This window comes from Microcaecilia unicolor, chromosome 8 (genome assembly GCF_901765095.1).
Source record: "Microcaecilia unicolor chromosome 8, aMicUni1.1, whole genome shotgun sequence".
Taxonomy (NCBI): Eukaryota; Metazoa; Chordata; class Amphibia; order Gymnophiona; family Siphonopidae; genus Microcaecilia; species Microcaecilia unicolor.
In genome coordinates, this window is record NC_044038.1 from 19149284 (window position 1) to 19175003 (window position 25720).

The 25720-nt window shown below is 44.8% G+C and overlaps 1 protein-coding gene across 1 annotated transcript in view; it reads left to right on the forward strand.

Moving 5' to 3' along the window:
* The first annotated feature begins 2959 nt into the window (after window positions 1-2959).
* INTS1 (integrator complex subunit 1) overlaps window positions 2960-25720 on the forward strand; it is an 84459-nt gene continuing 61698 nt past the window's right edge. Inside the window, exons 1-13 of the mRNA XM_030211312.1 lie at window positions 2960-3255; window positions 8665-8955; window positions 9975-10171; window positions 10697-10834; window positions 11080-11239; window positions 12569-12674; window positions 14847-15033; window positions 16537-16682; window positions 18099-18240; window positions 21400-21576; window positions 24122-24230; window positions 24859-24979; window positions 25105-25182. Coding sequence (XP_030067172.1) covers window positions 3198-3255; window positions 8665-8955; window positions 9975-10171; window positions 10697-10834; window positions 11080-11239; window positions 12569-12674; window positions 14847-15033; window positions 16537-16682; window positions 18099-18240; window positions 21400-21576; window positions 24122-24230; window positions 24859-24979; window positions 25105-25182 — 1910 coding nt within the window. The 5' untranslated portion in view covers window positions 2960-3197. The remainder of the gene's footprint in view (window positions 3256-8664; window positions 8956-9974; window positions 10172-10696; window positions 10835-11079; window positions 11240-12568; window positions 12675-14846; window positions 15034-16536; window positions 16683-18098; window positions 18241-21399; window positions 21577-24121; window positions 24231-24858; window positions 24980-25104; window positions 25183-25720) is intronic.

Genomic DNA, 25720 nt, shown 5'->3' on the forward strand with positions numbered 1-25720 from the left:
GTCTTGAATTAGCAGTAGAGGGGAAAGGGATGGATAAGAGAGATTTATCTACAGAACGGAGTACTCGAGGGGGAACGTAGGGGAAGACAAGAGTGGAGAGGTACTGGGGAGCGGCAGAGTGAATGCACTTATAGGTTAGGAGAAGTTTGAATACAGAAACGGATAGGGAGCCAGTGAAGTGACTTAAGGAGAGAGCTAATGTGGGCATAGCGACTTTGGCGGAAAATGAGTCGCGCAGCAGAGTTTTGGATTGATTGAAGAGGAGAGAGATGGCTAAGAGGGAGGACAGTGAGTAGTAGGTTACAATAATCAAGACGAGAGGTGATAAGAGTGTGGATAAGGGTTTTGGTAGAGTGCTCAGAGATGAAGGGACGGATTTTGCTGATGTTATAGAGAAAGAAACGACAGGTTTTGGCAATCTGCTGAATGTGAGCAGAGAAGGAGAGAGAGGAGTCAAAGATGCCCCCCAAGGTTACGAGCTAATGAGACAGGGAGAATAAGAGTGCCATCCACCGAAATAGAGAAAGGGGGGAGAGGAGAGGTAGGTTTAGGGAGAAAGATGAGGAGCTCGGTTTTGGCCATGTTAAGTTTCAGATGTCATTGAGACATCCAGGCAGCGATGTCAGATAGACAGGCTGAGACATTGGTCTGGATGCTGGTTGAGATTTCGGGGGTGGAGAGGTAGATTTGGGAGTCATCAGCATAGAGATGGTATTGAAAGCCATGGGATGATATCAGAGAGCCAAGGGAAGAAGTATAGATGGAGAACAGGAGAGGACCGAGAACAGAACCCTGAGGTACGCCGATTGGTAGAGGGATAGAAGTGGAAGAGGATCCATCAGAGTGTACACTAAAGTTGCGAAGCGAGAGGTAGGAGGAGAACCAGGAAAGAACAGAGCCCTGGAATCCAAATGAAGATAGCATGTCAAGGTGTAGGCTGTGATCAACAGTGTCAAAAGCGGCGGAAAGATCAAGAAGGATGAGGAGAGAATAGAGACCTTTGGATTTGGCCAGGAACAGGTCTTTGGTAAGTGCAGTTTCAGATGAATGAAGAGGGCAAAAGCCAGATTGGAGTGGGTCAAGAACAGCATGAGATGAGAGAAAGTCGAAACAGCAGCGGTGAACGGCGCCTCAAGCCCCTACCTCATATTCAATACATTTCTGTAAAATAGTAGTAAAAAGAAAAAAAAAAGCAACAGGAAGTCTGATTGTTAAGTACCTGATTCTCAAAACATGATCAATTACAAATCAGGAAAATATAAATATTTTTATATAATTAACATATCATCTTTATTATTAATATTAAACAATGCAAACACAATAAGTTGAGTAATTATTGTGTTTACATTGTTTAATATTAACAATAAAGATGATATGTTAATATTTACATTTTCCTGATTTGTAATTGTTCACTTTTGGGGGGAATTTAGATTGTGGGATTCCTATTTATTTGAGTTCTCATAACATGATGCCAGTTTTGATGGCCCTTTACTAGGTAGGTGAAAATCTCTCTGCACGAATGCGGGGAGTCCCTATAGCCCCGGGGCCCGCGTTCATTCAAGGACAAAATGGATTCCTGTAGATGTCCGTTATATTCGGTTAATCTGGTTTTATACCTTGTTCCGGCAGCCCCTCCAAATGACACAACGATTTAGTACCCTAACCGATGAGGCCAGCGCTTCCTCTGTATACTGCACAACCCAGGCATGTTTGATAATATACGCGAGATGAACGAAAAATGCTACCAACGATAAAGAACGACAACTTGGTGGTGGATGCAGCGGTTTTGCTTGCTTTGTTTTGAGTGTACTAGATGATGGCTGCGCGCGGGGACTCGGGAATGGGGAAACGGCGACCGACCAAATTGGCTTCAACGTTTTTACGTCATCCCGCGGCGCCTCCTTGGATGACTGAGAACCATAAAGAACGAGAAGAACGTGGGAAGCAGCAGCTCATAGGTTTGCTTGCCTTTGTTTTGAGTGTACTAGATGACGGCTGCGCGCGGGGATTCGGGAATGGGGAAACGGCGACCGACCAAATTGGCTTCAACGTTTTTACGTCATCCCGCGGCGCCTCCTTGGATGACTGAGAACCATAAAGAACGAGAAGAACGTGGGAAGCAGCAGCTCATAGGTTTGCTTGCCTTTGTTTTGAGTGTACTAGATGACGGCTGCGCGCGGGGATTCGGGAATGGGGAAACGGCGACCGACCAACTTGGCTTCAACGTTTTTACGTCATCCCGCGGCGCCTCCTTGGATGACTGAGAACCATAAAGAACGAGAAGAACGTGGGAAGCAGCAGCTCATAGGTTTGCTTGCCTTTGTTTTGAGTGTACTAGATGACGGCTGCGCGCGGGGATTCGGGAATGGGGAAACGGCGACCGACCAAGTTGGCTTCAACTTTTTTACGTCATCCCGCGGCGCCTCCTTGGATGACAGAGAACCATAAAGAACGAGAAGAACGTGGGAAGCAGCAGCTCATAGGTTTGCTTGCCTTTGTTTTGAGTGTACTAGATGACGGCTGCGCGCGGGGATTCGGGAATGGGGAAACGGCGACCGACCAAGTTGGCTTCAACGTTTTTACGTCATCCCGCGGCGCCTCCTTGGATGACAGAAAACGTGGGAAGCAGCAGCTCATAGGTTTGCTTGCCTTTGTTTTGAGTGTACTAGATGACGGCTGCGCGCGGGGATTCGGGAATGGGGAAACGGCGACCGACCAAGTTGGCTTCAACTTTTTTACGTCATCCCGCGGCGCCTCCTTGGATGACAGAGAACCATAAAGAACGAGAAGAACGTTTGCTTGCCTTTGTTTTGAGTGTACTAGATGACGGCTGCGCGCGGGGATTCGGGAATGGGGAAACGGCGACCGACCAAGTTGGCTTCAACTTTTTTACGTCATCCCGCGGCGCCTCCTTGGATGACACAGAGAACCAATGGCCTGCGCCGCTGTTACACGGCGGTTTGGGGCCCTCTAGGAAGCAGCGGGGATCGGTGCGAATGGGTCGGGAGCTCCGTTCTTCAGATCCCCTGATGTCCTGGGAAGAAAGAGGCCGTGGTGGGTGGGAGCTCCGAGCCAGCCCCTGAGCTTTGTTCAGGGAGTTCTCTCACGTCCTGCAGGATTACATGGACCCGGGGCCCATCTCTGCCTTAAGGATTTTGCTTCTCTCTTGGTAACTGTATTTGAAGAGCTGGAGCAGGATGAATCGTCCGAAGCCGGCCACGGTGCGGCGGCCGAGTACTGCGGCTAAGACATCTGGTGAATAATTAAACGTTTTCTGTGTCAGGAATGTGCAGGTGTAGTATTGTAATCTGAAGTTAGGGGGATGTATTTTTAGCTTCTAAAACCTCGAGAAGGGCTACTGGTTGTGTCTGTTGTGACGGCTGTTTGGCTTCCTGTGTCTTTGATGTCTGATCCTTGTGTCCATGGGGAGAGTCTCATTCATTCTTTTAAGAACATAAGTACAGCCATACTGGGACAGTCTGAAGGTCCATCAAGCCCGGCATCCTGTTGCCAGGGTACAAGTACCTGGCAAGATCACAATACAGTACAAATACATTTTAGAGGTGGATTTGCCCCAAGTCCATTTTAATAATGGTTTATGGACTTACGGCAAATGTACGACACATTGAGCCTGCAAATTGTTGGGAAAATGTGGGATACAAATGCTACAAATAAATACATTTATTTATTTGTTACATTTGTACCCCACATTTTCCCACCTATTTGCAGGCTCAATGTGGCTTACATAGCACCGTGGGGCGAAAACCTCCTCCAGTGAAGAAACAAATATAGAGTGATGTTATTTTAAATAGATATGTACGGACACATTAGGGAAACATAGAGATGGAAGTTATATAAAGTTTATTAAGTTCATAACAAATTTGAGTTACTGGATTCAGGTAATTAAGTTGGGTCCTTAGGATATGCCTTTTCGAACAGGTAAGTCTTTAGTGATTTCCGGAAGTTGAGGTGGTCGTATGTAGTTTACACGGTTTTTGGGAGTGCATTCCAGAGTTGTGTACTTATATATGAGAAGCTGGATCCATGAACTGATTTGTATTTCAGTCCTTTGCAACTCGGGTGGCGGAGTCTTAAATAAGAGCGTGATGATCTGATCGAGTTTCTGGTTACTTTTATGAAGCTAGCCAAACTTTTTTTTAAACCCTGCTAAGCTAACTGCTTTTACGACATGTGGCAAAGAATTCCAGAATTTAATTACACATTTAGTGAAGAAATATTTTCTCAGATTTGTTTTAAATTTACTATTTTGTAGCTTCATTGCGTGCCCCCTAGTCTTTTAATTATTTGAAAGATCTTTATCATATCTCCCCTCCACTGTCTTTTCTCCAAGCTGAAGAGCCCTGGCCACTTTAGCCTTTCCTCATCCCCTTTATCATTCTTGTTGCCTTTCTCTGTACCTTTTCAAATTCCACTATATCTTTTTTTTCAGATGTGGTGATTAGAATTGCACACAATATTTGAGGTGAGGTCGCACCATGGAGTGTTACAAAGGCATTATAACATCCTCATTTTTGTTTTCTATTCCTTTCTTAATAATATCTATCATTCGATTTGCTTTCTTAGTCACTGCCACCGCACACTGAGCAGAGGGTTTCAGTGTATCATCAACGTTGACACCTAGATTCCTTTCCTGGTCGGTGACTCCTAATGTGGAACCTTGCATTATGTAGCTATAGTTCGGGTTCCTCTTTCCCACATGCATCACTTTGCACTTGCTCATATTAAACGTCATCTGCCATTTGGACGCCCAGTCTCCCAGTCTCATATCCTCTTGTGTCTTGTTAAATCCTGTTTTGATTTAACAACTTTGAATAACTTTGTGTCATCAGCAGATTTAATTATCTCACTAGTTACTCCCATCTCTAGATCATTTATAAATATGTTAAAAAGCAGCGGTCCCAGCACAGAACCTCTGGGGAATATCTACCCTTCTCCATTGAGAATACTGACCATTTAACTCTACTCTCTGTTTTCTATCTTTTAACCAGTTTTTAATCCACAATAGACCACTGCCTCCTATCCCATGACTCTCCAATTTCCTCTGGAATCTTTCGTGAAGAATTTTGTCAAATGCCTTTTGAAAATCCAGATACACAATATTGACTGGCTCGTCTTTAGCCACATGTTTGTTCACCCCTTCAAACAAATGTAATAGTTTGGTGAGTCAAGATTTCCCTTCACTAAATCCATGTTGGCTTTGTCTCATTAATTCCTTCTTTTGAATATGCTCTGTAGTTTTGTTCTTTATAACAGTCTGTACCATTTTGCCCGGCACCGACGTCAAGCTCACCGGTCTATAATTTCCAGGATCACCTCTGGAACCTTTTTTATAAATCGGCATTACATTGGCCACACTCCAATCTTCTGGTACTGTAGGTAATCAGAGGTACTTAGCTGTCAGAACATTACTAAATAGCAATTATTCTGGACTCGTCTCTAGGGGAAGCGTACCTCTGTAGCCCAATGACTAGTTAGTTGCTGGAAAAATATATATATGAATAATTCTGAAGCAAAATGCCAAGCCAAATACAAAATAACTTGCTATAAAAATAGATTATCACCAAAAATAGATAATGAAATATGATTATCCTAATGGACTAACTAAATGAGTGATTACATAACCAATCACAATACTGATATCCTAATGATTATTATGAGAGCTCATTTCACACGTCTTATGCAGAATACAGTTAGCAGCTAAATTCATAGACCTTAAGTCGTGACATACAACCTATCTGTCTCAGACAAAAGCCAAGGACTAATTATCCCCATGACCATAGGTAGTAAATCCTAGTATGTCACCCTGCAGTCTGTGGCAGACTTCCAATGGTAAAGAAGCGGATTCCTTCTCTTAGACTCAAGCTGAAGCCTCAGCGAGTCTCTCAGTCCAGGAATAAAATCCGAGATCTGTATTCTGGACACAGATTACACAGTCATAAGTAAGGCCGTAAACTGTAGGTGAGCTAACCTTGTGAATTTGTTGCAAGGTTTGCAGTTCACTGGTGTTTAGGAAAATCAGTCTCGGGCTCTTTTCTTTTTTTTTTTTTTTGTTTATTTATATTTATTGACTATAAATATAACTGCAAACATACAGCATAAATATTTCCAGCTGCAAGTATTAAAACTTTTGTTAAGCAATGTGAACCAAGATGGCGCTGACCCTGGAATTAAGGAGGGAGGATTGAACTTGACGTCCTTTTTAGAATCCTCATTGGAGATAGTTACCCAAAGGACAACAGCAGTGGTAACATTTGCACTTGAGATAGATAGGGAAATGGTATTGAAGTTATTTAGACTCGATGTTTTTTGGCTCTAAAGTTAGAATTTTTCCGGATCTCGCAAGAGAGACCCAGTATAGACGAAAGGCCTTTTTGGCACTTCGTCAAAGAACTTTAAATTTGGGTGCAACATTCACCCTTAAATTTCCTTGCATTTGTTGTTTCCTTTATCAACAACATAGTTACCAATTTTTTGATCCAAAACAACTCGAGGACTTTTTGATTTCTAAGGTAGTTGAGAATGCAGTAGTGAAGGTTTAGATACTCATATGGACACTGTATGATAGATTGAGAATGTATTGTTTTGATGTTTAATTTTATATAGTTAAATACATATTTGTAACTTGGTTCATATTAAGGATTTCCTGTTTAGTGGACGATGACTTTATTATGTTTTCTTAATTGGGACAAGAATCTTGATTATGATTTGATTATTTCCTATTTCTGTATGCTCTTTGATAAGATGTATAAAGTGAAATTATAAATAAATAATTAAAAAACAACAACTTTTGTTAAGCTTTAACCCCCATGTGTTTCCCCCTTCCCACCTCCCCCCCTAATTAATTGGCAAGGTAGGATCGGGCTGCGCCGACCACTCAATGTATGGATCCCACACATGATGGTAAAATATCAGGTGACCTTGTCGCATTGTTGCTAGCTTGGACATCAGCTGAATATAGTCCAGTTTCCGTAGAATCACCCGTAGTCTCGGCAAAGTCTGTTGCTTCCATGCCGCACCAGTTTGCTAGCCACCAGTATCTGTGTGGCCAGTTGATGTGCATATTTTTTGCTTCCCTGGAGCCGCACATACAAAAGACAGTGTTGTCTTTGGCTCTTTTCGAGCCTTCTATCCACCTGCAATTCTTCCGGTCTTCTCCCTTCTCCTTCTCCTCTTCAGTCCAAACTTTTGGTATCCTAGGGTCAGATGATACTTGTGGACCAATCACAGATGGTGTAATAATGTCCAGCCAGCTTCATGGTCAAGAAGCAAGCCTTTGTTCTAGCCATGAAACTTATCGAAGGCATGCAAACCTCCCTGTCTGATCACATACTCCTGGAGCCATGTGTGTCTCTCTCTTCCAATCTTCCCAGGAGATAACTGGCTAGTTTGCAACACAGAATATGTCCTTGGATGAAGTCATCTTGCTATGCTCAGCAATAATGATCCTTTGACAAAGCTGGTTACTGATGCATACAGGCCAAAAGCTGTAAAATCCATATTGTTATCATAATGGCTGTATAGGCCAAGACCAGCAAAGGTGAGATCTCAGGTAAATACTCCTACAGTACCATGCTTGATTTTAAAGATAAATTACATATTACTAGCAGTAGTTCTGCAAGTTCATTTTTCAATTCTGTCAGTACGCTGGGATGAATACCATCCAGTGCAGGCGATTTGCTACTCCTCAGTTTGTCAGATTGCACCATTACATCTTCCAGGTTTATAGAGATTTCATTCAGTTTCTCTGACTCATCAGCTTTGAATATCTTTTCTGGCATCGATATCTCTTCCAGATCTTCCTCAGTGAAGACCGAAGCAAAACTCATCCTTTTGTTCCTTCAGGTACAGACTTATTCCCCCCCCCCCCCCCCCGCCCCCCGATATTTTAAATAATTTAATTAGCCAAGAGCAGCACTTGGCTGGTTAAATGATACTTAGCTGGCTAGCTGACGATATTCAGCAGGAGACAGCCAGCTGTCTACTGCTGAATATTGCCGATTAGCGCCTAGCTGATAGCCAGTTATGTCTTGTCATTATGACCATGTGAATACCTGGAATATCATTGGTCAGTTCAAACTTAACTGGCCAGTGATAAATATTGACTTGGCCAGTTAAGTTCGAACCAGCCAAAAATAAACCCGATATTCAATGCTGGTCACTGGAAACTGCCCGCCATTGATTATCCGGGCTCAGCGCTGACAGTGGGAGGCAGCCCAGTTACTTCCTGCAGTCTGAATATTGGCCCCCTTAGCTTGTAAGCCCTCATGGAACCTGGAAATATTGTACCTTCATGTAGCTTGTCTTGAGTTACTACTGAAAAGCAATAATTTTATTGGGGGGGGGGGGGGTAGTCTTTTGAGGAGTTAATTTTTGAAAGTTTAGTTGGGAACTACATGAGTGAAAACAGAGTTTATGTGACCAGAATGGCTGAATCTTCCCAAGTGGATTTTCTGCTCCCTTAAAGTGTGTTCATAGTTTTACAAAGCACATTCCTTTAGCTACGGTGAAAAGAGGCATTCCTAGAGAGCATGACTTGGTTAAGGAAAGAAACTGTTATATGTGTTTAGTAGGTAATAATGGTTTGTGTTCTGCATTTTGTCTCTGTACAGCACATTGATCTGTTATCTTTGTTTTTCTGCATAGGTCACCCTCCTCCAGGAGATTTCATTGCATTGGGCTCGAAGGGACAGACTAATGAGTCCAAAGCACCAGCTACTCTTCTGAAGCCAGCTCCAGCTGGGTTGCCATCTGAACGCAAACGTGAGGCTACAACTTCATTGTCCAGCACAGCAGGGCTGTCTGGGCTCACGAAACGTCCCAAACTCTCCTCTACTCCGCCACTGAGTGCCCTAGGGCGTCTAGCAGAGGCTGCTGTCGCAGAAAAACGAGCAATTTCGCCCTCTATAAAAGAGCCCTCAGTTGTCCCGATAGAAGGTAATGTCAGTGACTTGCTTTAAGGAGCAGGGTGAATTTTTTTTTATGGTTTACAAAGTTACAATACATTCAGGGCTTCTCATGGAGATCTGTTTTTGTTTTGACTAAAATTTAAATAGCTTGGCATATTTCCTAAGTTCCCGGTACCATGCTGGAAATGAAGTTGAATCTTTTGTAACTTATTCCAGCTGATAACTATTGTCTTCCAAGAAATAGAGAGACGTTCCAAATTGTTTGGCTCTTCCCATTCTGCCCCATAAAAAAGAAACTACGATTTGTTGGGTCTCTCATCTTTGGAATAAAACCAGAACAGGTAATCCACCAAGGCAGATGAACAGCAAAATACAGCAGAACAATAGTACAAAAAAAGGAGTGGGAAGTGGACCAATGACTTCAGAGACTGGAGTCAAACAAAGCAATTTTATTACAGACTCAACACAGATCTGTGTTTCAGCCACAGGCCTGTCTTAGGAGTCTCTGTAATATGTGGTCAAAATAGATGACACTGAGAGGTAAGTGGGTCTTGAAAAAGACCTTGTCATTTAGAAATCCCAATGACACGTCTTGCAGCTCTGTTTGTGGAGCCAAAATATATTACAGAGACTCCTGAGGCAGGCCTTTGGCCGAAACACGGATCTGTGTTGAGTCTAATAAAATTTCTTTGACTCCACCGTCCCAGTCTCTGAAGTCATTGGTCCACTTCCCACTTCTCTCATCTTTTGCCCAGTTGGGTGGGGTAGAGCTCATTGTGGACATTTAACACTGGGTTAGGGAATTAACAATAATTCTGTCCTTCCTTAGCGTCCCTCCGGACCGACCCAGAATGTGACTGATGGGTTGTGCACGCCTTCCAGCAGGTGGAGACTGAGATCTGGGCCGATCCGGAGGGACTAAAGGAATGCAAATTAACAGGTAAGGCCTAATTTACCCTTACTGGTTTTAGTTGCAGACACCTCTGGGGTGGTTAAACCATTAGCTTAGACAGCTGATGTTCACCCTGGCCTTTTTTCCTTTGTCAGTTCTCCCTGCTGCGCTTCTGGACGACATTGAAACTGCAGAGGCCGAAGGAGATGATGACAGAATCGAGGGTGTCCTCTGTGGTGCCGTGAAGCAGTTGAAAATGTACCGAGCGAAACCAGATTCCACGTTGTACTTGAGTCTGATGTACCTGGCTAAAATTAAGCCCAACATATTTGCAACTGAGGGTGTTATTGAGGTGAGAGGAGCGGTGTCTAATTTTCTTCTAACAGGGTCCATGCATCAGAGAAATTTCTGTTTTTAACTAGTTTAACTATTTTCTAACAAATAGATCGTACTGTGTTATCAGGATACTGATTCATCATTTGCTTGACAACCGCCTTATGGAGTTCCCCAGGGTTTTCCCCATCTCCTTTTTTGGTTTAATGTTTATATGAATTCCCTGGATACACTGTTAATGTGTGCCAAACTATGTCAAAATTATACCATCCTTAGGCATAACGCAAAATAAAACCCTGGCATAGCAAAATATGCTCAAACCCCAAATCCCCCTAACAACCCATATCCCAATTATTATTAGTTTTTAATAGCCACTAGTTATGTTTTGAGATTTCAGGATTTGCTTTTGGATTCCATGCTGCCAGCTGTAGACCACTGTGTTGTAGGACTTGCAGCAGTCTGTGCTAGAGCCCACCAGGCCTTGTAGTGTGGTTGGGTGAGGATTCTGCACCATGCCTTATTGTGCTCCTAATATTTCTTACAGGCCCTGTGCAGCCTCCTACGTCGGGATGCCTCGATTAACTTCAAAGCGAAGGGGAACAGCCTGGTGTCCGTTTTGACGTGTAATCTTCTGATGGCAGCTTATGAGGAGGATGAGAACTGGCCAGAGATCTTTGTAAAGGTAAATCTCAGCTTCAAGGAACAACACTGTAACCTGGGTTCAGTTATGTCTGATGAAAGAGAAAGGGGTATAAATGTTTGTTAAACAACAAGGACAGACAGTTAAAAATAATTTAATGATGTGTCAATATTTCTTGATCGTTTTTATTTTCGCTTCCTTCCCTGCTCATGTCTTTGGGATTGGTTTTCTCTTTCTTGTCTCCTTCCTCTCTTGCTTTCATGTCTGTATGCTGGCCCTTCCTGCAGGTGTACATAGAAGACTCGCTTGGGGAGAGGATATGGGTGGACAGCCCTCACTGTAAGACGTTTGTTGATAACATCCAGACAGCATTCAGCACAAAGATGCCTCCAAAGACCATGCTGTTGCAAGGGGAGGCGTGCCGCAGTGGAGGGGATCTTAGTGCTGGTAAGATGATCCTTTCTTTGTGTTTGGGGAGATGAGTGGAGGGAGGAAGGCGGGGGAAGACATGATGATGGAGGCAAAGCACTTTAAAGTTGAGTGGACCTGATGCTGGAACAGAGCTCATTAGCATGATAAACTGAAAAGTGAATTAATTTTCAATCTATTACCTTCCCTATAGTTCAAGGCAAGTACAAAACACACAACAATAAAATGACAAAAATAAAATATGGTGACAAACAATATACGCATATACCCTTAGCTTCCTCACCAGACCAGTCCAGAATGTGTGGGTGTTGTGTTTATTGATCAGCAGCAAACCCTTGGGCCTGGGGCTATATGCAAATGCACATTCTGGTTTGGTGAACAAAAAAAAAACTAAGGAAGGAGAAATTAGGATTTACCTCCCAGCTTTAGAGAACTCCATTACTTTAATGAAATAGTGATCTACAGCACCTGCACAGTGCCCTTAATGGGCAGAGTAGACAATTCTGTATTCTTTAGCTCCATCAGCTGGTTGATGAACAAAATACCCATACGTTCCAGACTGGTCTGGTGAGATTTAAAGAAAAATTTAGCAGTTAAGTCCTAATTTCACCCTATGTAAGATACAGTGTATTGACAGATTATCACTTAGGCAGAATTTTCCAGGCACGTATATGAGTATTTGCAGACATATATGCTATGTGCAGGTAACTGTTAGGACATACTTTATATTGTAAGCTCTTTTGAGCAGGGACTGTCTTTTCTTCATGTTCAATTGTGAAGCGCTGCGTACGACTGGTAGCGCTATAGAAAAGATTTATAGTAGTAGAATTGTTCTCCACTTGATTTCATTAGTCTTTAAACTTTGAGGTTCCCTCAGTGCAGAATAATGCCACGTATTTTTTACCAGTCTCTGAGGATTTTTGTTATCCTTCGATTTTTTTTAATCACTTTACACTACTCGAGAGTCATGGTGTAGTGGCTGAAGTTAAACACATGAATCAAGGAAATCAAGCCCGTAAAACGGTGTTTGGCCATTGAAAAGGTTAGTTTAGGAACTATAAGGCTTTGCTGGAAAGATAGTCCATGAAAGATGCAATATCAACAAGCTTGCTGATCACATGCCACGTTGGTTCCCGGTAACAGTGCATGCAGGGTCGCTGAAAGGGGAGTATTGGAATAAAATGAAATCTACAGCAAGGATTTTATCTGTCCTAGGTAGCCCAATCTAGTACTGTTTGGTACAGACTGGGGTTGAGGCAAGAGAACCCACTCTGTCCTTTCCCTTTGCCTAACTCACAGCACAGCACTCCTGCCTCACTTCAGCTGATTTGTTTTGCCTTTGAGCAGGGAGCAGCCCCCACCCCTCCATGACTGAAGAAGAAGATAGCCAGACTGAAGTGCTGATAGCCGAGGAGAAACTAAGCCCAGAGCAAGAGGGGCAGCTGATGCCCAGGTATGTCAGAAACCACTTTAATGAAGCAGGGCTCCGATGAGAGTCTGAAGTGGAGATGATTAGACTCTAATACAGGTACTTGCTCAAATTGTGGCCTCTGGAGGACACTATGAGCAATACATGTACTTTATGTAGAGAAAGTGAAGATGGGAGTTCATCAGCTGGTAGTTGCTTCCCGATGCCATGACACCATGCCTTGCTTTGGTCCTCTGCTGGTTGAGGGAAGGGCTGGAGTGGTATAGAATTGTCTCCAGTCTGTTCTGTAACTTGGCCTTGGCTGAGAGAATCTGGTGTTGGTTTATCTGTGTCTTCCGTCCTTCAGCTACACTAACTTATGAGGGCTAATGCAGTGGTTCCCAAACTTTTTCGGTTCACGGCACCCTTAGGCCCTCATGATCAAAAGCCCCGCGCTGTTCCCAACAGCGCTCTAAAATAGCGCTGGAGCAGCGCGGGGCTTTACTGCACCGATGATCAGAGATAATGCATTCAAATGTAAGCAGCGCAATTATCTCTGATAATAGGGTAGAAGTGTGGGCGAATTTTGCCTGAGCATGTGCTCAGCACAATCCTCCCGCACTTGTTTGACAGGTCTGGGCTGTCAAAAGCCCAAACCTGTGAAACACCCTGCCCCAAGGCCTGAGCAACGGGGGCTGGAGGTCCGGTGGACCTCCGGTCCCCCCGACGATCCCACCCCCCCGCCCCCCCTCCCAGGTTCAGGGAGGGCTGGAGATCCGGTGGGTCTCCAACCCCCCCCACCCCCCCACCCCCCCCCAAAAAAAAAAAAGAATTGGTCCCTGGTGGTCTAGTGGCCGCCGGCAAAACCCCCTTCCAGCCTCCCACCCAGCGAGCGACGGGGGGGGGGGGGGAGGGGGGAGGTCCAGCGGCCACTAGACCACCAGGGACCAATTTTGGGGGGCAGCCTGCCTCCTTCCTCTTGGTTGGTCCCTTACATGGTCTGTAGCCCTGCCCATCCCAGGATGCACTGGGAGCCGCCATTTTGCTGTGTCGTCAACCAAGAGGAGGGAGGCAGGCTGCGTCCCTCCTCCAACTAAGGTAGGGGGGCTGGGAGGGGGCTGTCCTTACGCTGGACCACCAGGGATTGCTCAGACAACGCTGGGGGGGGGGGGGAGTTGGGGGGGGCTGGACAGGGCTCACCATTACTCCCTAATGATTGGCAAACCCTAACGCCAGCACGGAGCTGGTCGCTGATCATTGGGAATGAATGCGCTGAGCCCTGTTTAGCATGCATTTGCATGCTACTTGCACAAAGAGGGCTCTAATCATGGGGCGGTAGCAAACGCCGGCGCTAGTATGGTGCTAACAGCTAACAGATCATGAGGGTGTTAGTGTCTGAGCAATTTTGCACGGCATCCCCCCCCCCCCCCCCCCCCCCCCGGCCATATAGGTCTCCGCACCCCCTCCAGCCACGTAGGCCTCCACACACACCCCTCAGCCACATAGGTCTCCACCTCCCTCCACCATATAGGTTTCCCTTTCCCTGCAAGTCCCTCCTCTCACTTCAGCACACCTCTCCTCCCAGAAAGTCCAGCACACCTCTCCATTCCCTGCAGACCCCCTCCTCCCAGATAGTTCAGCACATCTCTCTCTTCCGTTCAGCCCATCTCCTCCCATAAATCCAGCACACCTCTGCCTTCCCATAATCCAGCATCGCTCTCTAGTCTCTACCTTCTTTTCCGCAGGTCCAGGATCGCTGCCACTTCCTTCTCCTTCCCTCGCCACCGCTCCAGTGCTTGCAGCTTACATTTGTGGGCCGTCTGCAACTCACACAGGCACTCCGATGCCTTCCTTCTGCCTCATCCAGCCCTCTCTGATGCAGCTTTCTGTTATAAGGGCCGGACGCGGCAGAGGGAAGGCCCCGCAGTGCCTGTGTGAATCGCAGACGGCCCGAAAATGTAAGCTGCAAGCGCTGCGGCTGCGGCGTGGGAAGAAGGAGAAAGCGGCAGATTCCAGACTTGCGGAAGGGGAAAGTAGGGAGCGATGCTGGATTGTGGGTGGTGGGAGGGAGGTCAGGATTTGCCACGGCACCCCTGAGGGTTCGCTGCGGCACACAGTTTGGGAACTGCTTCCCTAATGTATACTTCTTTTCTGTATTACAAGTGAGATGGGGTGTTGATAGTTGTAGAGAGTTTAGGTCATTACGTTTCTGTACAGGTACGACGACCTGGCAGAGAGTGTGGAGGAATACGTTTTGGACATGCTGCGAGATCAGCTGAACCGCCGTCAACCCATGGACAACGTGTCCAGGAATCTTCTCCGGCTTCTGACAGCTACCTGTGGCTATGAGGAAGTGCGTCTGATGGCTGTGCAGAGGCTTGAGATGTGGCTGCAGAACCCTAAGGTAAGAGGGTTTCCTCCGGGGATCATGGTGTTTTTCTGGGTGGTTTGAGATGATGAGTTAGAGTTACTTCCATTCATATCTGAGTTCTTTTTCCAGTCCCATCTAGTCAATAGCAGGGGATTTCAAGAATCTTACAAACTCATTGCCAAGTTGGTTTTTTTTGTTTCTCCTTATCCATAGTACATCAGCCCAAACAAGTAAGGTTATCTCTTTTCAGTAGATGGTAACAACCAGGGGTGTGGCCAGACCTCGAGGTGAGGGGGGCACACTTTGGTCTGCCGCCACCTCCCCCTGCCGCCCTGCCTCTTCCCCCTCCCACCACCCTGCTGCACCCCTCCCATTGCTGCAGCAAATACCTTGGCTGGCGGGGACCCCAACCCCCGCCAGCTGAAGCCTTCTCCAGCGCCGGTCTCCGGCACCGCAGCGTTGCCTGCCCTGCTCTCTCTGCCCCCTCACGTCCTGCACGCTGTTTTTAGTGAAACTGAGCATGCTCGATTTCACTAAAAGGAGTGTGCAGGACGTGAGGGGGAAGAGAGAGCAGGGCAGGCAACGCGGTGGCACCGGAGACCGGCGCTGGATGAGGCTTCATCTGGCAGGGGTTGGGGACCCCCACCAGCAAAACCAGGGGCCCGGAGGAAATTTGGGGCCACATGGTAACAACTCAAATCTTCATACTCCTCTTAGGGATCTGGTATAGCCTTCAGCTCCTCAGTATTTTATTTTGGTCAGCTGTGTACCTCTCCAGAAATACTAATTTTAAGCGTAGAAGAAATGCCAGGTGCAGATGGATTATGGGCAACAGAATTCCAGGCTTATTTATTTATTTATTTATTTATTTATTGCATTTGTATCCCACCTATTTGCAGGCTCAAAGTGGCTTACACAGTATTATTAACATGGTTTTTCCAGTGTATCGTTAGTATTGTGTAGAGATTAATTACGGGAAGAAAGAGAAGGAAGGGATTTATTAGGGTATTTATAGAAGATGGACTTTCATAACTGAATGGGTTGGTGAAGTGGTTTAGTGGGGCTGTAGGTTCTCATTGTAGGCTTTGTTGAAGAAATATGTCTTCAGAGATTTAAAATGAAGCTATTTATAAAGATTTAGATACTGCCAGCCCTTGTGTGGGTCTGGTTGTGATGTCTCTGTATAATCACAGTGTAGTATAAGGTATCTTTTAATTAGGCTAATCTAAATACCCCCTCTTGTGAATTTCTAACAGTGTGTGCGTTCCCCTACATGGGTATCAGAATCCCAGTGGAATTGGTGGAAGTAAAAATTGCCTCAAAATATTAAACAGGGTGAGACAAACACCAAGAATCCCCACTTGCAGAGAGGCGAAGACAAAGCCAGAGATTCAGGCGCAGTGTACAATATTCCAAACAGAAAAAATGGTGCAGACTGAGTGACCCTCCCAAATGTTTGTTTCTGCATGTTGTGCTTTTGGCGAGCTGTAGACTCTGCGTGTGCTAAGATTAGTCCTGTTCATTTTTAACTTACAGCTGACCAGACCCGCTCAGGACTTGCTGATGTCAGTGTGCATGAACTGCAGCACTCATGGCTCCCAGGACATGGAAGTGGTTTCCAATTTGATCAAAATTCGTCTGAAACCCAAAGTCCTTCTCAATCATTACATGTTGTGCGTCAGGTGAGCAGCTGGAGCCCTTGACAGTGTCTGAAACACACAGCTAACGCTGTATATTTTCTGGTGAATACGTTATCAAACGGTATGTATCCAGACTGCTTCAGTGAACATCTCCGAGGAAAACAAACCGGAGCTTTTGAAAGTATCTGCATCCCTTGTGATGCTCGGTGGACTTTTAACCATTCAGCATGTTCTATTCTTTTCTCAGCATTCGTATTCCGTTTGGATCAACAAAGAATCTAAGCAGGTTACAATAATAATCTAAACACAGAAAAAAACATCCAGTAAGAAAAAATACACCCCTAAACACAAATTGAAATACTTTATTAAAAAAGTTTTCAAGGTCTTATGAAAAAGGCAATATTCTGACATTGTTCGAATTTGAATAGAATACTATTCCAAATTTTACTAGATTGATACACAATAGAGCTTTCAAGAATACTTTTAAATCGAGTATTTCTAACAGTTGGGAAACCTAAAATCAATGTAGAATGAAAACGTGAAGATTTCTGCACAACTGGAAAAGTTAAAAGGGCAGAAACCATGTAAAATTAAAAAAAAACAAACAGTTTTAAATTAAACTCGGGCTCGAATGGGCAACCAATGTAGTTTAATGAGCAATGGGCTAGCCTGATCAAACTTCTTCTGGCTGAAAATCAATTATGCAGCAGTGTTCTGCAATAATTCTAACCTTTTATAGTGTTTAGATGAAAGACCTACATAAGTACATAAGTGTTGCCACACTGGGACAGACCCGAAGGTCCATCAAACCCAGCATCCTGTTTCCAACAGTGGTCAATCCAGGTTTTACAAGTACCTGGCAAGATCCCCAAACTGTACAATACATTTTATACTGCTTATCCTAGAAATAAGCAGTGGATTTTCTTTTAGGAAGTTATCTAAACCTTTTTTTAAACCCAGCTAAGCTAACTGCTTTTACCACATTCTCTGGCAACGAATTCCAGACTTTAATTACATATAAAGAATTGCAATAGTCAAGTTGGGATACATTTATCGTTTAAATCAGTAGCTGAAAATGTTCGGGAAATAAGAAAGATCAAATTGCCCAAAGTTGTCTTAATTTAAAAAATATTCTTTTACTCAGTCTATCCGGGGTTCCAGAGTTAATCAGCTATCCAGCATAAAGCCAAGGACCTTAGATGACGCTTCTAGCTTAATTGGCTCTCCAGACTTCAATATAATAGAAGATGGAATAGTCAGTAAAGAATTACTAAATAATAACATTTTTGTCTTTCGTGTAGTAAGTTTTAAAAGATGTTGACATGCCCAGTGCTCAACCAAACAACATGGTTTAGTTTGCGGTGGTAGAGAGCAGGTACTATAAAACGTCAGAAAACTGTGCAATCTGTGATGACTGGATTTCCTCCACTTGCTAATATTTCTATTCTTTGTTTGCAGAGAGCTGCTGAACGCGCACAGGGATAACTTGGGTACCATGGTCAAGTTTGTGATTTTTAACGAACTTTCAAATGCCAGAAATCCAAACAACATGCAGATTCTGTACACGGTGTTACAGCACAGCTCTGAGTTAGCACCAAAGGTACTGGCATGAGCTTAGGGAGGAGGGTCTGGCCTCTGGTACATGGCTGAGCAGAGCACAGCGCTTGGATTCCGCAGTCTGTTTACTTAGGGTCATTCATTACAAGAGTTTAAACTTTGAAGCTTGTAGAATATGTATCAGATTGGGAATTTTTTGGCCATATATGGGAATGTCTGTCAATTCAGTCCTCGCTGCCTGATAAGATACCTGAAGTTTCACGGTCTGTCTCTGTGCACATACCGGTCGATATTTAAAAGCCATGAACTGCCCAGGAACGGCGCCTGGCTGGTTAAACTGCACTTCTCTGGCTATCTCTTGATATTCAATGGGAGATAACCGGCTAGCAGCCAGTTATATCCTGCAATATAACCAACCGTTTGCCAATTATTCAGTTTGCCGGCCAAATTAAGCCACCAAAATAGCTGGCCTACCTTTGGCCGGTTTCAACTTAACCGACCAGCGCTGAATATCAGCTTGGCTGGTTAAATTGAAACCAGCCAAGATATGCCTGGATATTCAATGCTGATCACTGGAAGCAACCCGGCATTGAATATTCAGGCTTGGCGCCGACCGCAGGAGGCAGTCTGGCTACCTCCCGCGGTCTGAATATCGGGCCCCATAAAAACTAATGTGAGAGCGAGATTTGTACAGAAGGCAATAAGCCCCGTTTTATATAGAATGTAGAGTCAGAATTGATATGTCCAGGTCAGAACGAGTTGAATTCCAGTGGTAGTTTAGAGAAGGATCTGCTGACGCCAAGCCTTTTCTAAAATGCTTGCAGGAGCGCGAGTGTGTCTGCTGGTGTGTGCCGTAGGCGTAGCCTTTTACAAATATACACGTTGGAAAAATGAACGGCACAGATCTGGTGAAAGTGTTCTGGGTTAGGCTGATCTTTATATTACTACTACTACTACTACTTAACATTTCTAGAGCGCTACTAGGGTTACGCAGCGCTGTACAATTTAACAAAGAGAGACAGTCCCTGCTCAAAGAGCTTACAATCTAATAGACAAGTGAACGGTCGGTCCGATAGGGGCAGTCAAATTGGGGCAGTCTGGATCCACTGAACGGTAAGGGTTAGGTGCCGAACGCAGCATTGAAGAGGTGGGTTTTAAGCAAAGACTTGAAGACGGGCAGGGAGGGGGCTTGGCGTAAGGGTTCAGGAAGGTTGTTCCAAGCATAGGGTGAGGCGAGGCAGAATGAGCGGAGCCTGGAGTTGGCGGTGGTGGAGAAGGGTACTGAGAGGAGGGATTTATCCTGTGAACGGAGGTTACGGGCGGGAACGTAAGGGGAGATGAGGGTAGAAAGATAGTGAGGGGCAGCAGACTGAGTGCATTTGTAGGTAAGAAGGAGAAGCTTGAATTGAATGCGGTATCTGATCGGAAGCCAGTGAAGTGACCTGAGGAGAGGGGTGATATGAGTATATCGGTTCTGGCGGAATATGAGACGTGCAGCAAAGTTCTGAACAGATTGAAGGGGGGATAGATGGCTAAGTGGGAGGCCGGTGAGGAGTAAGTTGCAGTAGTCCAGGCGAGAGGTAATGAGAGCATGGACGAGAGTTCGGGTGGTGTGTTCAGAGAGGAAAGGGTGAATTTTGCTGATGTTAAAGAGGAAGAAGCGACAGGTCTTGGCTATCTGCTGGATATGCGCAGATATGCCCTCCCCCACCAGGGAACCTATCAGTTCTTTATCCTAGATTCCCCTGAAGAGGTCAAGTGAAATGGAAATAAAACACACAAAATATATATAAAAAATAAAAGCAAAGGCCAATGCGGAGCGAACTCCTGAGTCTCTTCTTGAACCGCAGAGATTCTGCAGGGCTGGCTCAGAGATACACTTCAGCCCCCTTCTTTTTATTAGTAAGCAATCAATGCCACATCATCATTAGATTCGGGAACCAATCACATGTTATCAGCATCATATGGAAAACATTACTCATTAATCGTTACCTTTCTTATGAAAGTTCAGCAGAATCATGGAAATTTGTTGTATTATCAGAATATGTCAGCAGTTGTCCTTCCAGCATATTAGTAACAATCTGACCTATATTTTATCTTTCTAATTCAGTGTCAAGTGTCAGGCAACGGATCTTAAGTCACTTAATGCTGACAAATCTATGATTTCCTAAAAGCAAGCTGTAATTAAATTTACTGATCAGGGACACGGTTTCGTGTTCTTTATCATTCTGCTAACCTCAGAAATATGTGTTGGCACCCCGACATAACAGCCCTGACAAAATAGCCCTTGACAAATCAGCCTCTAACAAAATGGCCCCTCCCACAAAATAGCCCCTATACAAAATAGCCCCCTAGAAAAAAATGCAGTGCTATATTCTGGGCAGGACAAAAAAAGCAGATCTATCAAAGAATTTATTGAATGGCAACCAAATAAACAAATCAGCCCGACACTGGCCGTGTTTCGCCCAACAGGGCTGCGTCAGGGACTACACAGTATTCTTTAAAAGTCGAGCATTCTAGAATTGTGAAGGTTCAGGATGATGTTCACGTCACTATCTTTTATGATTCATTCGGTTCATGCTGTTTTTTTACTGCATTAACTTTGTCATCTCGACTTTTAAAGAATAAACTATACGGTATTAAGAATGACTGCTTTTAATCCCTCTGTAAAGCTGTAGCTTCAGTGAGTGTGCCTTTTGAGCTGGTGTAAACATGATGCGGAGATTTTCTCCCATATGCACATGTTCCCTTTGTAAATTTAATCCTGCCCAAACCACAGCCTGCTTGAAATCGCTGCACAGTGTTGATCTCCACTGTAAACGCGTGTGTGATGTTATCTATAAATGCTGCTATTCACATGTGGATAGATGTTCACTTGTGACATCAGTTTCAAGATATTTAAAGAGGATTAACTCTCAGGTGTTGTGGTCTGCTTATTTCATTGTGTTGAACTAGGTATTTTTAAATGTATGTTTTATTGTAATCCGCTGGGAATTGTGGACCATGTGGAATATAAATGTTTTTAAGTAAATAACTAAAATAAAGATACGTTTCCTTGAAGGAAGGGAAGAAATGATCCAAATTTTCCTTAGAGCCCTGTGTGCAGAATGTCTTGAGGTCTTTTTTATCGTTGCAGTTGGGTGCGGGAGGTTTGAATGTCATGATGGTGGTTATTAAGGAAACTATTCTCTCTGTCCATCAGTACCTGGCTATGGTGTTTCAAGATTTGCTGACTAACAAAGATGATTACCTGAGGGCATCGCGTGCGCTGCTTCGAGAGATTATCAAACAAACAAAGCATGAAATCAACTTCCAGGCCTTTTGCCTGGGACTCATGCAGGAACGGAAGGAGCCACAGTATGCAGACATGGAATTCAAGGTACACTTGTGCGGTGTCTGCCTTTGTGATTGAAATCCTTCCTCTTTCTTGTAGGAGAACAGCTGAAGTGTTCTCGTCTAGAAATTTCATGGTTGTCCGCCGCTTCTTTCTGTTACTCCTGCCTGCTTATTTTTTTATTTTAGTTACATTTGTACCCTGCGCTTTCCCACTCATGGCAGGCTCAATGCGGCTTACATATACAGGTACTTATTTGTACCTGGGGCAATGGAGGGTTAAGTGACTTGCCCAGAGTCACAAGGAGCTGTGCCTGAAGTGGGAATCGAACTCAGTTCCTCAGTTCCCCAGGACCAAAGTCCACCACCCTAACCACTAGGCCACTCCTCCACTGTTGCTACTATTTGAGATTGTACATGGAATGTTGCTATTCCACTAGCAACATTCCATGTAGAAGTCGGCCCTTGCAGATCACCAATGTGGCTGCGCAGGCTTCTGCTTCTGTGAGTCTGACGACATCAGACTCACAGAAACAGAAGCCTGCGCAGCCGTCTACATGGAATGTTGCTAGTGGATTAGCAACATTCCATGTAGAGTCTCCAATAGTATCTATTTTATTTTTGTTACATTTGTACCCTGCGCTTTCCCACTCATGGCAGGCTCAATGCGGCTTACATGGGGCAATGGAGGGTTAAGTGACTTGCCCAGAGTCACAAGGAGCTGCCTGTGCCTGAAGTGGGAATTTAACTCAGTTCCCCAAGACCAAAGTCCATCACCCTAACCACTTGGCCACTCCTCCACTGTTGCTACTATTTGAGATTCTACATGGAATGTTGCTATTCCACTAGCAACATTCCACGTAGAAATCGGCCCTTGCAGATCAGCAATGTGGCCGCGCAGGCTTCTGCTTCTGTGAGTTAGACGTCCTGCACCTGAGACTCACAGAAACAGAAGCCTGCGCAGCCTTCTACATGGAATGTTGCTAGTGGATTAGCAACATTCCATGTAGAATCTCCAATAGTATCTATTTTATTTTTGTTACATTTGTACCCTGCGCTTTCCCACTCATGGCAGGCTCAATGCGGCTTACATGGGGCAATGGAGGGTTAAGTGACTTGCCCAGAGTCACAAGGAGCTGCCTGTGCCTGAAGTGGGAATCGAACTTAGTTCCCCAGGACCAGAGTCCACCACCCTAACCACTAGGCCACTCCTCCACTCCACTCCTCCACTTAGAAAGCTGTTACCCTTAATTTTCTCTTTTGGGGCAATTTTACTCTAGTCCTCTTTCCTAAGAAAAAGGTTTACACGATTACTGTGTGGGGGTGGGGGGGAGGAGGCTTAATTACTCTTTTTGGGGTCCTATCCACACCAGACTTTCATGCCATGGCAGGGGAGGAGGGATGTGATTTTGTGTTTTTCAGATCCATGCATGCGCACTCATCCTAGAAAGCAGTCTGTAGTTTGTGCTGGAATTTCTTGTACCTGATGAGAAGTTACTCCTCCTACAACTGCACAGACCCTTCTTGATTTTGCTAGTTTTACCCATCACACCCAATAATATGTTAATGCACAGTTTTCCAACCGCTGTGCTAAGGCCTTCAGCCCTGTTCAAGTATGTCATGAAACAATGTCACCACTGCCTGATGCATGGGCCCTGCTCTGAGCACCTCTCGGCAGGAGCTCCTTTCTGAACCTTTCTCCTTCTTAGATGCAACATGAACAGCAGAGTACGGGAATTAACATGCAGCATGTGGTGCACAGATAGGAATTTGTGGCTTTGTATAGCACACACTATAACATGGTGTCACCTTCTTTTGGACCTTTATTTATTTGTAGCATTTGTATCCCACATTTTCCCACCAATTTGCAGGCTCAATGTGGCTTACATTTGCCGTAGTGGCGGTTGCCATTTCCAGGTAAGAGAATTACAAATGGTATTGTATTAAGGTGCACACATACATGGTAACATGCATGGAACATAACATACATGGAACAGATCATGGTATAGATATGTATCGTGTGCATGTATACATGGTAAGGAAGAATATATTATGGCAATGCACGAAGGTTCCTGACTAATAGATTGGATTGTAACATACATTAGGTCATCGACTATGGAGAGAATGGAGACCTTCCATTCTTTGGTGGGGTTCTCAGTTCTTCTCTAGGGTTTTTTTTTCTTGTCTTGGCCCTATGATTCTTTTCCCTTGTCCATATTGCCTGCTCCGCAAAGGTTGGTGTATTGGCACTATATTGTTGAAAATGTAGGTGCATCTTGGGCTTGAACAGGTTGAGAAACAGTGTATCACTGGAGGCATGTGAAACCTTTTTTCTCATCGAATAGGGCCTCCTCTGCCTTGCACCGACTTCCGGACATGCTGACTTTCCAGCTCAGTTTACAACAAAATTGTATCCTGGAATGTCATTCAAGTAATTGCAGTATCTCTTTCTTGTTGTCATATTCTATAGATTATTCCTTTTCCTTCTCTGGAATAGTTTTGAACTTGTATTGAGGGATGTTTATTGCTGTGAGAGAAAGGGTCATTCTCGTTCGTACTGATGGTAGCATGTTGACACTCTTGGTTCCTAGGAACGGTTCGTAATCCATATAACCGACCTGCTTGCTGTCTCCATGATGCTGGGGATCACAGCTCAGGTGAAGGAGGCCGGCATTGCCTGGGATAAAGGAGAGAAAAAGAGTAAGTTGGCTTTCTCGCTCGCTGTTGAAGGGAAATTAATCTGATGATGGGTTCGGGCAGCAGGTAAATTATTTGGCCCTCTGGGAGATGAGATTTCCCTTGGTTGTTGGCTATTCTTTCTAATAGCCTTAGACCCTGACACTAGGCAAGTATTTGGGGACCCTTTTACTAAGCCACATAGGTGCCTAAGCGCGTCAGTTTTGAACTACCGCCCAGCTACCGTGTGGCCTGGGTAGTAATTTAATTTTTTACGCGTGTCCACTCAGCCGGTGCACAGCGCTAACCAGGCGGTAATCGGCATTGTACGTGCGTAGACCATTACCGCCCGGTTAACGCGTGAGACTTTACCGCTGGGTGGCAGTAAGGTCTGAGGCACAAAATGGACACGTGCCAATTTTTATTTTGCCACATGTCCGTTTTCGGCCATAACCCCCAAAAAGGCTTTTTTTTTTTTAGATGCTCATCCAATATGCGCGTCTACACCACTGCAGGCCACTTTTCGGCGCACCTTAGTAAAAGGACCTCTTGATGAATCTTCCCCTGGCAGCAGAGCTCTATGATGACGGAGACTCCTGTGACCCTGGAAAATGTCGGCTCACTCTATAACCGGGCTGTGTGTGCATTTCAGATCTGGAGGTGCTGCGCTCATTTCAGAATCAAATTGCTGCCATCCAACGAGACGCCGTCTGGTGGCTCCACACCGTTGTCCCGTCAATCAGCAAACTGCCCCCCAAGGACTATGTTCATTGGTAGGTGCTTTACCTGTTGTGCTTCAGTCATTTTCGGCAGGAAGGGAAGCCTTTGTTTGAAGCTCTGTTACTTGTGGATACACTAACGTGGGCTTAATCTTATCTTTTCTTCTTCCTTCTTGTAGTCTCCACAAAGTGTTATTCACAGAGCAGCCGGAAACCTACTATAAATGGGATAACTGGCCCCCAGAGAGTGACCGCAAGTAAGAGTCCAGCATCCACCATTGGGAAAGGTGTTTCCGGAAGATTCTTCCATACTGGAAAAGGCCCAAGGAAATACCTTTTCTTCTCCATCGGCCCCTTTGCATTCTGGTGTTAGGCCTCAACATTGTTTTGTCACTTCTAATGCATACCTGTGCATGTTTACTTTTCCCCTGGGTAGCTGCCAGCCTCTCACTGTTACCACAAACAAGACACACGAGTGCTGTTACAGAAGTCTGTGAGGTGGAAGACACTGGAGTAAAACAAAGCAAAAATGCCATTTCACCCGAGGTTGGATTTTGTCACAGAATCCTGACCGTTTAAATCGCCTGTTTGGGACAAACCAGGCTTATCCAGAGGATGTAACTGTATAGTGCCATTGAAAATGCCCAGTTAGTGCCCAACACCAAAATGGCTGTTATGGGAGTGTTCCGGGGACGGAGTCAGCACATGACCTGTTAAGTGCCGATATTCAGCACATAACCGGCCAAGGTAACCATATAAACAGGAGGGCGTAAAAGTTAGTCCTACCTTTATGCA